This window comes from Oncorhynchus tshawytscha, unplaced genomic scaffold (assembly GCF_018296145.1).
Source record: "Oncorhynchus tshawytscha isolate Ot180627B unplaced genomic scaffold, Otsh_v2.0 Un_contig_16846_pilon_pilon, whole genome shotgun sequence".
Taxonomy (NCBI): domain Eukaryota; kingdom Metazoa; phylum Chordata; class Actinopteri; order Salmoniformes; family Salmonidae; genus Oncorhynchus; species Oncorhynchus tshawytscha.
In genome coordinates, this window is record NW_024608328.1 from 45001 (window position 1) to 57869 (window position 12869).

The following is a 12869-nucleotide window of genomic DNA, read 5'->3' on the forward strand; positions in this document are numbered from 1 at the left end:
AAATAGTGTCGGGAGTTTTTCCTGCCCAGACCCACTAGCCCTCCATCTCCAGCACCAGCATCACCCCTGCCCAGACCCACTAGCCCTCCATCTCCAGCACCAGCGCCAGCATCACCCTGTCCAGACCCACTAGCCCTCACCTCCAGCACCAGCATCACCCCTGTCCAGACCCACAAGCCCTCACCTCCAGCACCAGCATCACCCCTGCCCAGACCCACTAGCCCTCACCTCCAGCACCAGCACCAGCATCACCCCTATCCAGACCCACTAGCCCTCACCTCCAGCATCACCCCTGTCCAGACCCACTAGCCCTCACCTCCAGCACCAGCACCACCCCTGTCCAGACCCACTAGCCCTCACCTCCAGCACCAGCATCCCCTCTGTCCAGACCCACTAGCCCTCACCTCCACCTCCAGCACCAGCACCACCCCTGTCCAGACCCACTAGCCCTCACCTCCAGCACCAGCACCACTTTACACCACATGGCCTCAAACTAGAAGCACAAGCATTTCGTTGCACTCGCATTAACATCTGCTGACCATGTGTATCTGCTGACCATGTGTATCTGCTGACCATGTGCATCTGCTGACCATGTGCATCTGCTGACCATGTGTATCTGCTGACCATGTGCATCTGCTGACCATGTGCATCTGCTGACCATGTGTATCTGCTGACCATGTGCATCTGCTGACCATGTGCATCTGCTGACCATGTGTATCTGCTGACCATGTGTATCTGCTGACCATGTGTATCTGCTGACCATGTGCATCTGCTGACCATGTGTATCTGCTGACCATGTGCATCTGCTGACCATGTGCATCTGCTGACCATGTGTATCTGCTGACCATGTGCATCTGCTGACCATGTGCATCTGCTGACCATGTGTATCTGCTGACCATGTGCATCTGCTGACCATGTGTATCTGCTGACCATGTCTATCTGCTGACCATGTGACCAATAACATTTGATTTGATTTGAACCATTTTGTTTCTCTACGCACTTTATATTTTTAGATAATAAAGAATTTGACCTTTCCATCACGTTAATGATTGAGGATTGGTTGATTTCCATTTTTTTTTATATAATAAAAAAAAAAGATTGATAGAAAAGTATCGTCCATCCCATTAGGTATCTCACTGCAACCTCATACACCATATCTTAAAATATGCAGACAGACAAATTAAAAGTAACTTTACATTGTAATACTTCTGACAGCAGTCTTCCTAACTCTGTCCGCAACGTTTGGACGTCATAACATTTCCCAGAAGGCCTGAATTATTAAGTCATCAGTAGTTTTACACTTTAGACGAGACTCTGCCGTTGTGCTGTAGAATTTGTGAATATTGTTTCTTGTATAATACATCCTATAGGTTACTTTATACTGTTTTCATTAACTGTAATCTTTTAGTTAAGTTCCGTCAATCCCTCCATCTTGTGCCAATATCAATTGTATTTAAGTCTTGGTTTCAATAGTTTATATATATATTTTTTTTCTAAGACATTGTCAGTCGGATATGCTCTCTGCAAGGTTTTGCATAGCTAACCTATCATACTGTAAGAGTATCGTTTTCTGACTCAAATAGGACTCCCTCAAGGTTGCTCTAACGTCCAAATAATCAACATGTTGTGATATAACAATTATTATTATTATTTTAAGTTGCATGTATTTGAAAATATCTACTTTGGGTCAATCTAAAATAGCTTGTTTAAAGTTGTCATGGAAAAACACCATGTATTTCCTATTCACGAATCATTTACGGTTCTCAAGCTCACGTCGATGTTCTGACATCAAATAGACTGTTGTAATAGCGGCGCGAGTCTGAAGTCGATGGGCCACTAATATACCTTGAACGTGACTCATATTGAACTTATGAGTCGGGTCTCCAGTCACGGATACCGGGCCTACGGATGAACAGCAGCTCTGAGAGGAAGAGAGAGAAGGCTGCTGTCAGGGGTTGAGATGTGCTGACCAAAGGGAATCTGAGATATTGGGGAAGGAAAGAGAGAAAGAGAAGGGGTTGGTGTGTTGCAACCGTGTGATGTTCTGTTCATTCACCCACACAGTCAGTGGTCAGCCCTCCATCCTCTCCCTCTCCCTCCTCCCTCCCTCCTCCCCTCCCTCCCTCCTCCTCCCTCCCTCCTCACGTTCCTTCGCTCGCTCCCTCCTCCTCCTCCCTCCCTCCTCCACCATCCCTCCTCACGTTCCTTCGCTCCTTCGCTCCTTCGCTCCCTCCCTCCCTCCCTCCCCACGTTCCTTCACTCCCTCCTCCCTCCCTCCCTCCCTCCCTCCGCTCCCTCCCTCTCTCATAGCTCTCACCCCCTGTCCTCTTTCTGGCGTTACACGGACCACAACAATGAAGGCATGGTCCTCTCCGGACAACACAACACACTGTGTGGCTTAGTTATCATAGGAACAACTTAGGAACATGGGAACGACTTAGGAACAACTTAGGAACATTTGAACAACTTAGGAACATAGGAACAACTTAGGAACATAGGAACAACTTAGGAACATAGGAACAACTTAGGAACATAGGAACAACTTAGGAACATAGGAACAACTTAGGAACATAGGAACAACTTAGGAAATTAGGAACAACTTAGGAACAACTTAGGAACAACTTAGGAAATTAGGAACAACTTAGGAACATAGGAACAACTTAGGAAATTAGGAACATAGTTTTAGTTGTGGTAGTGTGTGGTAGTTGTGGTAGTGTGTTTTAGTGTGTTTTAGTTGTGGTAGTGTGTTTTAGTGTGTTGTAGTTGTGGTAGTGTGTTGTAGTTGTGGTAGTGTGTTTTAGTGTGTTGTAGTTGTGGTAGTGTGTTGTAGTTGTGGTAGTGTGTTGTAGTTGTGGTAGTGTGTTGTAGTTGTGGTAGTGTGTTTTAGTGTGTTTTAGTTGTGGTAGTGTGTTTTAGTGTGTTTTAGTTGTGGTAGTGTGTTGTAGTTGTGGTAGTGTGTTTTAGTGTGTTGTAGTTGTGGTAGTGTGTTGTAGTTGTGGTAGTGTGTTGTAGTGTGTTTTAGTTGTGGTAGTGTGTTGTAGTTGTGGTAGTGTGTTGTAGTGTGTTTTAGTTGTGGTAGTGTGTTGTAGTTGTGGTAGTGTGTTGTAGTGTGTTGTAGTTGTGGTAGTGTGTTGTAGTTGTGGTAGTGTGTTTTAGTGTGTTGTAGTTGTGGTAGTGTGTTGTAGTTGTGGTAGTGTGTTGTAGTTGTGGTAGTGTGTTGTAGTTGTGGTAGTGTGTTTTAGTGTGTTTTAGTTGTGGTAGTGTGTTTTAGTGTGTTTTAGTTGTGGTAGTGTCTTGTAGTTGTGGTAGTGTGTTTTAATGTGTTGTAGTTGTGGTAGTGTGTTTTAATGTGTTGTAGTTGTGGTAGTGTGTTTTAGTTGTGGTAGTGTGTTTTAGTTGTGGTAGTGTGTTGTAGTTGTGGTAGTGTGTTGTAGTTGTGGTAGTGTGTTGTAGTTGTGGTAGTGTGTTGTAGTTGTGGTAGTGTGTTGTAGTTGTGGTAGTGTGTTGTAGTTGTGGTAGTGTGTTTTAGTGTTTTTAGTGTGTTAGTGTGTTTTAGTGTGTTGTAGTTGTGCTAGTGTGTTTTAGTTGTTGTAGTTGTGGTAGTGTGTTGTAGTTGTGGTAGTGTGTTTTAGTGTGTTGTAGTTGTGGTAGTGTGTTGTAGTTGTGGTAGTGTGTTTTAGTGTGTGGTAGTGTGTTAGTGTGTTTTAGTGTGTTGTAGTTGTGGTAGTGTGTTTTAGTTGTTGTAGTTGTGGTAGTGTGTTGTAGTTGTGGTAGTGTGTTGTAGTTGTGGTAGTGTGTTTTAGTGTGTTGTAGTTGTGGTAGTGTGTTGTAGTTGTGGTAGTGTGTTGTAGTTGTGGTAGTGTGTTGTAGTTGTGGTAGTGTGTTGTAGTTGTGGTAGTGTGTTTTAGTGTGTTGTAGTTGTGGTAGTGTGTTGTAGTTGTGGTAGTATGTGGTAGTGTGTTGTAGTTGTGGTAGTGTGTGGTAGTGTGTTAGTGTGTTTTAGTGTGTTGTAGTTGTGGTAGTGTGTTGTAGTTGTGGTAGTGTGTTTTAGTTGTTGTAGTTGTGGTAGTGTGTTGTAGTGTGTTGTAGTTGTGGTAGTGTGTTTTAGTGTGTTTTAGTTGTGGTAGTGTCTTGTAGTTGTGGTAGTGTGTTTTAGTGTGTTTTAGTTGTGGTAGTGTCTTGTAGTTGTGGTAGTGTGTTTTAGTGTGTTGTAGTTGTGGTAGTGTGTTTTAGTTGTGGTAGTGTGTTGTAGTTGTGGTAGTGTGTTGTAGTTGTGGTAGTGTGTTGTAGTTGTGGTAGTGTGTGGTAGTGTGTTGTAGTTGTGGTAGTGTGTTGTGGTAGTGTGTTGTAGTTGTGGTAGTGTGTTGTAGTTGTGGTAGTATGTTGTAGTTGTGGTAGTGTGTTTTAGTGTGTTGTAGTTGTGGTAGTGTGTTGTAGTTGTGGTAGTGTGTTGTAGTTGTGGTAGTGTGTTGTAGTTGTGGTAGTTGTGGTAGTGTGTTGTAGTTGTGGTAGTGTGTTGTAGTTGTGGTAGTGTGTTGTAGTTGTGGTAGTTGTGGTAGTGTGTTGTAGTTGTGGTAGTGTGTTGTAGTTGTGGTAGTGTGTTTTAGTGTGTTGTAGTTGTGGTAGTGTGTTGTAGTTGTGGTAGTGTGTTGTAGTTGTGGTAGTGTGTTGTAGTTGTGGTAGTGTGTTGTAGTTGTGGTAGTGTGTTGTAGTTGTGGTAGTGTGTTTTAGTTGTGGTAGTATGTTGTAGTTGTGGTAGTGTGTTGTAGTTGTGGTAGTGTGTTTTAGTTGTGGTAGTGTGTTGTAGTTGTGGTAGTGTGTTGTAGTTGTGGTAGTGTGTTGTAGTTGTGGTAGTGTGTTGTAGTTGTGGTAGTGTGTTGTAGTTGTGGTAGTGTGTTGTGGTTGTGGTAGTGTGTTGTAGTTGTGGTAGTGTGTTTTAGTGTGTTGTAGTTGTGGTAGTGTGTTGTAGTTGTGGTAGTATGTTGTAGTTGTGGTAGTGTGTTGTAGTTGTGGTAGTGTGTTGTAGTTGTGGTAGTGTGTTGTAGTTGTGGTAGTATGTTGTAGTTGTGGTAGTGTGTTGTAGTTGTGGTAGTGTGTTGTAGTTGTGGTAGTGTGTTGTAGTTGTGGTAGTGTGTTGTAGTTGTGGTAGTGTGTTTTAGTTGTGGTAGTGTGTTTTAGTGCACCATTAAATGAAATGACTGGTACATGTTTTCAGTCTGTGTGTGTGTCTGTGTGTCAGCATGTTTTGCCCCTTCAGTTACCCCCCAGTGTGTGTGTGTGTTCGCTTTTGAGTACCCAATGAGTCACTATCTGAGAGGACTCATTCACTACTGGATGTCAGCATGTGTCAGCGTGTCGTGTGTGTGTGTCAACGCGTGTGTGTGAGTATGAGAGTGTGTGTGTGTCAACATGCATGTGTGAGTGTGAGAGAGTGTGTGTGTGTCAGCGCTCAGCATGTTTGCCCCTCTAGAGGGGCCCCTTCAATGAGAACCAGGCGTGGTTCTACGCTGAGCTCTCTCTATCGCTGATTTACACTCCTCAGCATGCTTCCTCTCCCCAAAACCCCCAGCCTGCTGGTCCCATCTGATCTCACCCAGATCCCTAAACCCCCAGCCTGTGGGTCCCATCTGATCTCACCCAGATCCCTAAACCCCCCAGCCTGCTGGTCCCATCTGATCTCACCCAGATCACTAACCCCCAGCCTGCTGGTCCCATCTGATCTCACCCAGATCACTAACCCCCAGCCTGCTGGTCCCATCTGATCTCACCCAGATCCCTAAACCCCCCAGCCTGCTGGTCCCATCTGATCTCACCCAGATCCCTAACCCCCAGCCTGTGGGTCCCATCTGATCTCACCCAGATCCCTAAACCCCCCAGCCTGCTGGTCCCATCTGATCTCACCCAGATCACTAACCCCCAGCCTGCTGGTCCCATCTGATCTCACCCAGATCACTAACCCCCCAGCCTGCTGGTCCCATCTGATCTCACCCAGATCCCTAAACCCCCAGCCTGTGGGTCCCATCTGATCTCACCCAGATCCCTAACCCCCATTCTGCTGGTCCCATCTGATCTCACCCAGATCACTAACCCCCAGCCTGTGGGTCCCATCTGATCTCACCCAGATCCCTAACCCCCATTCTGCTGGTCCCATCTGATCTCACCCAGATCCCTAACCCCCATTCTGCTGGTCCCATCTGATCTCACCCAGATACACTGGCTCTCAGATCAACAACACACGCCATTAACACACCCACACACATCTACACACGCAGGTACATCCACAAACATCCACACACACACACACACACACACGGGGGGTCAATTGAAGGGGCAATAAATGCTGGCACACACACACACACACACACACACACACACACACACACACACACACACACACACACACACACACACACACACACACACACACACACACACACACAGAGACAGAAAACATGTGCCAGTCATTTCATGTATTGGTGCACTAAAACACACTACTACACCCATCTACCCTCTGTGTTCTCTATCAGCATCTACACCCATCTACCCTCTGTGTTCTCTATCAGCATCTACACCCATCTACCCTCTGTGTTCTCTATCAGCATCTACACCCATCTACCCTCTGTGTTCTCTATCAGCATCTACACCCATCTACCCTCTGTGTTCTCTATCAGCATCTACACCCATCTACCCTCTGTGTTCTCTATCAGCATCCACACCCATCTACCCTCTGTGTTCTCTATCAGCATCTACACCCATCTACCCTCTGTGTTCTCTATCAGCATCTACACCCATCTACCCTCTGTGTTCTCTATCAGCATCTACACCCATCTACCCTCTGTGTTCTCTATCAGCATCTACACCCATCTACCCTCTGTGTTCTCTATCAGCATTTACACCCATCTACCCTCTGTGTTCTCTATCAGCATCTACACCCATCTACCCTCTGTGTTCTCTATCAGCATTTACACCCATCTACCCTCTGTGTTCTCTATCAGCATCTACACCCATCTACCCTCTGTGTTCTCTATCAGCATCTACACCCATCTACCCTCTGTGTTCTCTATCAGCATCTACACCCATCTACCCTCTGTGTTCTCTATCAGCATCTACACCCATCTACCCTCTGTGTTCTCTATCAGCATTTACACCCATCTACCCATCTGTGTTCTCTATCAGCATCTACACCCATCTACCCTCTGTGTTCTCTATCAGCATATACACCCATCTACCCTCTGTGTTCTCTATCAGCATCTACACCCATCTACCCTCTGTGTTCTCTATCAGCATCTACACCCATCTACCCTCTGTGTTCTCTATCAGCATCTACACCCATCTACCCTCTGTGTTCTCTATCAGCATCTACACCCATCTACCCTCTGTGTTCTCTATCAGCATCTACACCCATCTACCCTCTGTGTTCTCTATCAGCATCTACACCCATCTACCCTCTGTGTTCTCTATCAGCATCTACACCCATCTACCCTCTGTGTTCTCTATCAGCATCTACACCCATCTACCCTCTGTGTTCTCTATCAGCATCTACACCCATCTACCCTCTGTGTTCTCTATCAGCATCTACACCCATCTACCCTCTGTGTTCTCTATCAGCATCCACACCCATCTACCCTCTGTGTTCTCTATCAGCATCTACACCATCTGTTCTCCCATCTACCCTCTGTGTTCTCTATCAGCATCTACACCCATCTACCCTCTGTGTTCTCTATCAGCATCCACACCCATCTACCCTCTGTGTCCTCTATCAGCATCTACACCCATCTACCCTCTGTGTTCTCTATCAGCATTTACACCCATCTACCCTCTGTCTTCTCTATCAGCATTTACACCCATCTACCCTCTGTGGTCTCTATCAGCATTTACACCCATCTACCCTCTGTGTTCTCTATCAGCATCTACACCCATCTACCCTCTGTGTCCTCTATCAGCATCCACACCCATCTACCCTCTGTGTCCTCTATCAGCATCTACACCCATCTACCCTCTGTGTCCTCTATCAGCATCTACACCCATCTACCCTCTGTGTTCTCTATCAGCATCTACACCCATCTACCCTCTGTGTTCTCTATCAGCATCTACACCCATCTACCCTCTGTGTTCTCTATCAGCATCTACACCCATCTACCCTCTGTGTTCTCTATCAGCATCTACACCCATCTACCCTCTGTGTTCTCTATCAGCATCTACACCCATCTACCCTCTGTGTCCTCTATCAGCATCTACACCCATCTACCCTCTGTGTTCTCTATCAGCATCTACACCCATCTACCCTCTGTGTTCTCTATCAGCATTTACACCCATCTACCCTCTGTGTTCTCTATCAGCATCTACACCCATCTACCCTCTGTGTCCTCTATCAGCATCTACACCCATCTACCCTCTGTGTCCTCTATCAGCATCTACACCCATCTACCCTCTGTGTTCTCTATCAGCATCTACACCCATCTACCCTCTGTGTTCTCTATCAGCATTTACACCCATCTACCCTCTGTGTTCTCTATCAGCATCTACACCCATCTACCCTCTGTGTTCTCTATCAGCATTTACACCCATCTACCCTCTGTGTTCTCTATCAGCATCTACACCCATCTACCCTCTGTGTTCTCTATCAGCATTTACACCCATCTACCCTCTGTGTTCTCTATCAGCATCTACACCCATCTACCCTCTGTGTCCTCTATCAGCATCTACACTCATCTACCCTCTGTGTTCTCTATCAGCATCTACACCCATCTACCCTCTGTGTTCTCTATCAGCATCTACACTCATCTACCCTCTGTGTTCTCTATCAGCATCTACACCCATCTACCCTCTGTGTTCTCTATCAGCATCTACACCCAGATCACAAGTAATCTTGATGCCAAACTCTTAACTTAATCCTAACCTGAACTAAGCCTGACCTTCCCTGGTCCGACCACAGCTCAGACACTAGATTCTGTTGAGTCGGGGTTCTGGGTTTGAATGACGTCTACAGTTCCCTTTTCACGCCTATGTGTTGCCTGGTTGGTTTCTCCCAAGCAAAGTACCTCATTCTGTCGCTCCCTTCTTCTGTAACCAAGCTGTTGAAGAGAGGAGCACCAGTCCCAACTCTCTGATCCCAGTTAAAAAGTACAACTAAACAATATGAAATGCACAACTGTGCTGCTTCTATCAACCCCCTCCCGCCCCTAATTTGAGGTGTGTTTTCTGTTTTCTCCTCAAGGTCTGAACAGAACCAGTACTTTCTCCTGTGAGGCGCACAACCGTAAAGGAGTGGCGACATCAGGCTCTGGGACCATCACAGTCCTGCCATCCCAGCCCCAGAGAGTCAGGGCTGTTGACGTCACCAACTCTAGCCTGCTCCTCTCCTGGGAACCTGGCTTTGGAGGAGTCTATCCTATAACCCACTGCACCATACAGGTAATTACCCATAACCCACTGCACCATACAGGTAATTACCCATAACCCACTGCACCATGCAGGTAATTACCCATAACCCACTGCATCATGCAGGTTATTACCCATAACCCATTGCATCATACAGGTTATTACCCATAACCCACTGCATCCATACTGGTTATTACCCATAACCCATTGCATCATACAGGTTATTACCCATAACCCATTGCAATCATACAGGTTATTACCCATAACCCATTGCATCCATACAGGTTATTACCCATAACCCACTGCACCATACTGGTTATTACCCATAACCCATTGCATCATACAGGTTATTACCCATAACCCATTGCATCATACAGGTTATACCCATAACCCATTGCATCATACAGGTTATTGCCCATAACCCATTGCATCATATAGGTTATTACCCATAACCCATTGCACCATACAGGTTATTGCCTATAACCCATTGCATCATACAGGTTATTACCCATAACCCATTGCATCCATACAGGTTATTACCCATAACCCATTGCATCATATAGGTTATTACCCATAACCCATTGCATCATATAGGTTATTACATAACCCATTGCATCATACAGGTTATACCCATAACCCATTGCATCATATAGGTTATTACCCATAACCCATTGCACCATACAGGTTATTGCCATAACCCATTGCATCATACAGGTTATTACCCATAACCCATTGCATCATACAGGTTATTACCCATAACCCATGTAAGACGGGAAAGTAGGGTAAGTAACATTATATAAGGTAGCATTGTTTAAAGTGGCTAGTGATATATTTACATAATTTCCCATCAATTCCCATGATTAAAGTGGCTGGAGTAGAGTCAGTGTCATTGACAGTGTGTTGGCAGTAGCCACTCAATGTTAGTGGTGGCTGTTTAACAGTCTGATGGCCTTGAGATAGAAGCTGTTTTTCAGTCTCTCGGTCCCAGCTTTGATGCACCTGTACTGACCTCGCCTTCTGGATGACAGCGGGGTGAACAGGCAGTGGCTCGGGTGGTTGATGTCCTTGATGATCTTTATGGCCTTCCTGTAGCATCGGGTGGTGTAGGTGTCCTGGAGGGCAGGTAGTTTGCCCCCGGTGATGCGTTGTGCAGACCTCACTACCCTCTGGAGAGCCTTACGGTTGAGGGCGGTGCAGTTGCCATACCAGGCGGTGATACAGCCCGCCAGGATGCTCTCGATTGTGCATCTGTAGAAGTTTGTGAATTGAGTTGGAGCGTGCGTGGTCACGCAGTCGTGGGTGAACAGGGAGGGTACAGGAGGGGGCTCAGAAGCCTGCTGTGGGGCCCCAGTGTTGAGGATCAGCGGGGAGGAGATGTTGTTGCCTACCCTCACCACCTGGGCGGCCCTGCACAGGGCGGGAGTCGAGACCCAGGGTCTCGAGCTTGATGGCGAGCTTGGAGGGTACTATGGTGTTGAATGCCGAGCTGTAGTCGATGAACAGCATTCTCACATAGGTATTCCTCTTGTCCAGATGGGTTAGGGCAGTGTGCAGTGTGGTTGAGATTGCATCGTCTGTGGACCTATTTGGGCGGTAAGCAAATTGGAGTGGGTCAAGGGTGTCAGGTAGGGTGGAGGTGATATGGTCCTTGACTAGTCTCTCAAAGCACTTCATGATGACGGATGTGAGTGCTACGGGGCGGTAGTCGTTTAGCTCAGTTACCTTAGCTTTCTTGGGAACAGGAACAATGGTGGCCCTCTTGAAGCATGTGGGAACAGCAGACTGGTATAGGGATTGATTGAATATGTCCGTAAACACACCGGCCAGCTGGTCTGCGCATGCTCTGAGGCGCGGCTGGGGATGCCGTCTGGGCCTGCAGCCTTGCGAGGGTTAACACGTTTAAATGTCTTACTCACTTCGGCTGCAGTGAAGGAGGGCCGCATGTTTCCGTTGCAGGCCGTGTCAGTGGCACTGTATTGTCCTCAAGCGGGCAAAAAAGTTATTTAGTCTGCCTGGGAGCAAGACATCCTGGTCCGTGACTGGGCTGGGTTTCTTCCTGTAGTCCGTGATTGACTGTAGACCCTGCCACATACCTCTTGTGTCTGAGCCGTTGAATTGAGATTCTACTTTGTCTCTGTACTGGCGCTTAGCTTGTTTGATAGCCTTGCGGAGGAATAGCTGCACTGTTTGTATTCAGTCATGTTACCAGACACCTTGCCCTGATTAAAAGCAGTGGTTCGTGCCTTCAGTTTCACACGAATGCTGCCATCAATCCACGGTTTCTGGTTAGGGAATGTTTTAATCGTTGCTATGGGAACGACATCTTCAACGCACGTTCTAATGAACTCGCACACCGTATCAGCGTATTCGTCAATGTTGTTGTCTGACGCAATCGAAACATCTCCCAGTCACGTGATGGAAGCAGTCTTGGAGTGTGGAGTCAGCTTGGTCGGACCAGCGTTGGACAGACCTCAGCGTGGGAGCTTCTTGTTTTAGTTTCTGTCTGTAGGCAGGGATCAACAAAATGGAGTCGTGGTCAGCTTTTCCGAAAGGGGGCGGGGCAGGGCCTTATATGCGTCGCGGAAGTTAGAGTAACAATGATCCAGGGTCTTTCCACCCCTGGTTGCGCAATCAATATGCTGATAAAATTTAGGGAGTCTTGTTTTCAGATTAGCCTTGTTAAAATCCCCAGCTACAATGAATGCAGCCTCCCGGATAAATCGTTTCCAGTTTGCAGAGAGTTAAATAAAGTTCGTTCAGAGCCATCGATGTGTCTGCTTGGGGGGGATATATACGGCTGTGATTATAATCGAAGAGAATTCTCTTGGTAGATAATGCGGTCTACATTTGATTGTGAGGAATTCTAAATCAGGTGAACAGAAGGATTTGAGTTCCTGTATGTTTCCTTCATCACACCATGTCACGTTGGCCATAAGGCATACGCCCCCGCCCGTCTTCTTACCAGAGAGATGTTTGTTTCTGTCGGCGCGATGCGTGGAGAAACCCGCTGGCTGCACCGCCGGATTGCGTCTCTCCAGTGAGCCATGTTTCCGTGAAGCAGAGAGCGTTACAGTCTCTGATGTCCCTCTGGAATGCTACCCTTGCTCGGATTTCATCAACCTTGTTGTCAAGAGACTGGACATTGGCAAGAAGAATGCTGGGAGTGGTGCACGATGTGCCGTCTCCGGAGTCTGACCAGAAGACCGCTTCGTTTCCCTCTTTTTTCTGAGTCGTTTTTTTTTGGTCGCTGCATGTGATCCACTCGGTTACACTGGTTGTAAGGCAGAACTCAGGATCCGCATCGCGAAAAAAACATATTCTTGGTCGTACTGATGGTGAGTTGACGCTGATCTTATATTCAGTAGTTCTTGTCGGCTGTATGTAAAGAAACCTAAGATGACCTGGGGTACTAGTGTAAGAAATAACACGTAAAAAAAACAAAAAAAACTGCATAGTTTCCTAGGAACGCGAAGCGAGGCGGCCATCTC

The 12869-nt window shown here is 46.6% G+C and overlaps 1 protein-coding gene across 1 annotated transcript in view; it reads left to right on the plus strand.

The window, feature by feature from the left end:
* LOC121843451 (tyrosine-protein kinase receptor UFO-like) overlaps nucleotides 1–9468 on the plus strand; it is an 18386-nt gene extending 8918 nt beyond the window's left edge. Inside the window, exon 4 of the mRNA XM_042313044.1 lies at nucleotides 9218–9468. Coding sequence (XP_042168978.1) covers nucleotides 9218–9459 — 242 coding nt within the window. The 3' untranslated portion in view covers nucleotides 9460–9468. The remainder of the gene's footprint in view (nucleotides 1–9217) is intronic.
* Nucleotides 9469–12869: the final 3401 nt, after the last annotated feature.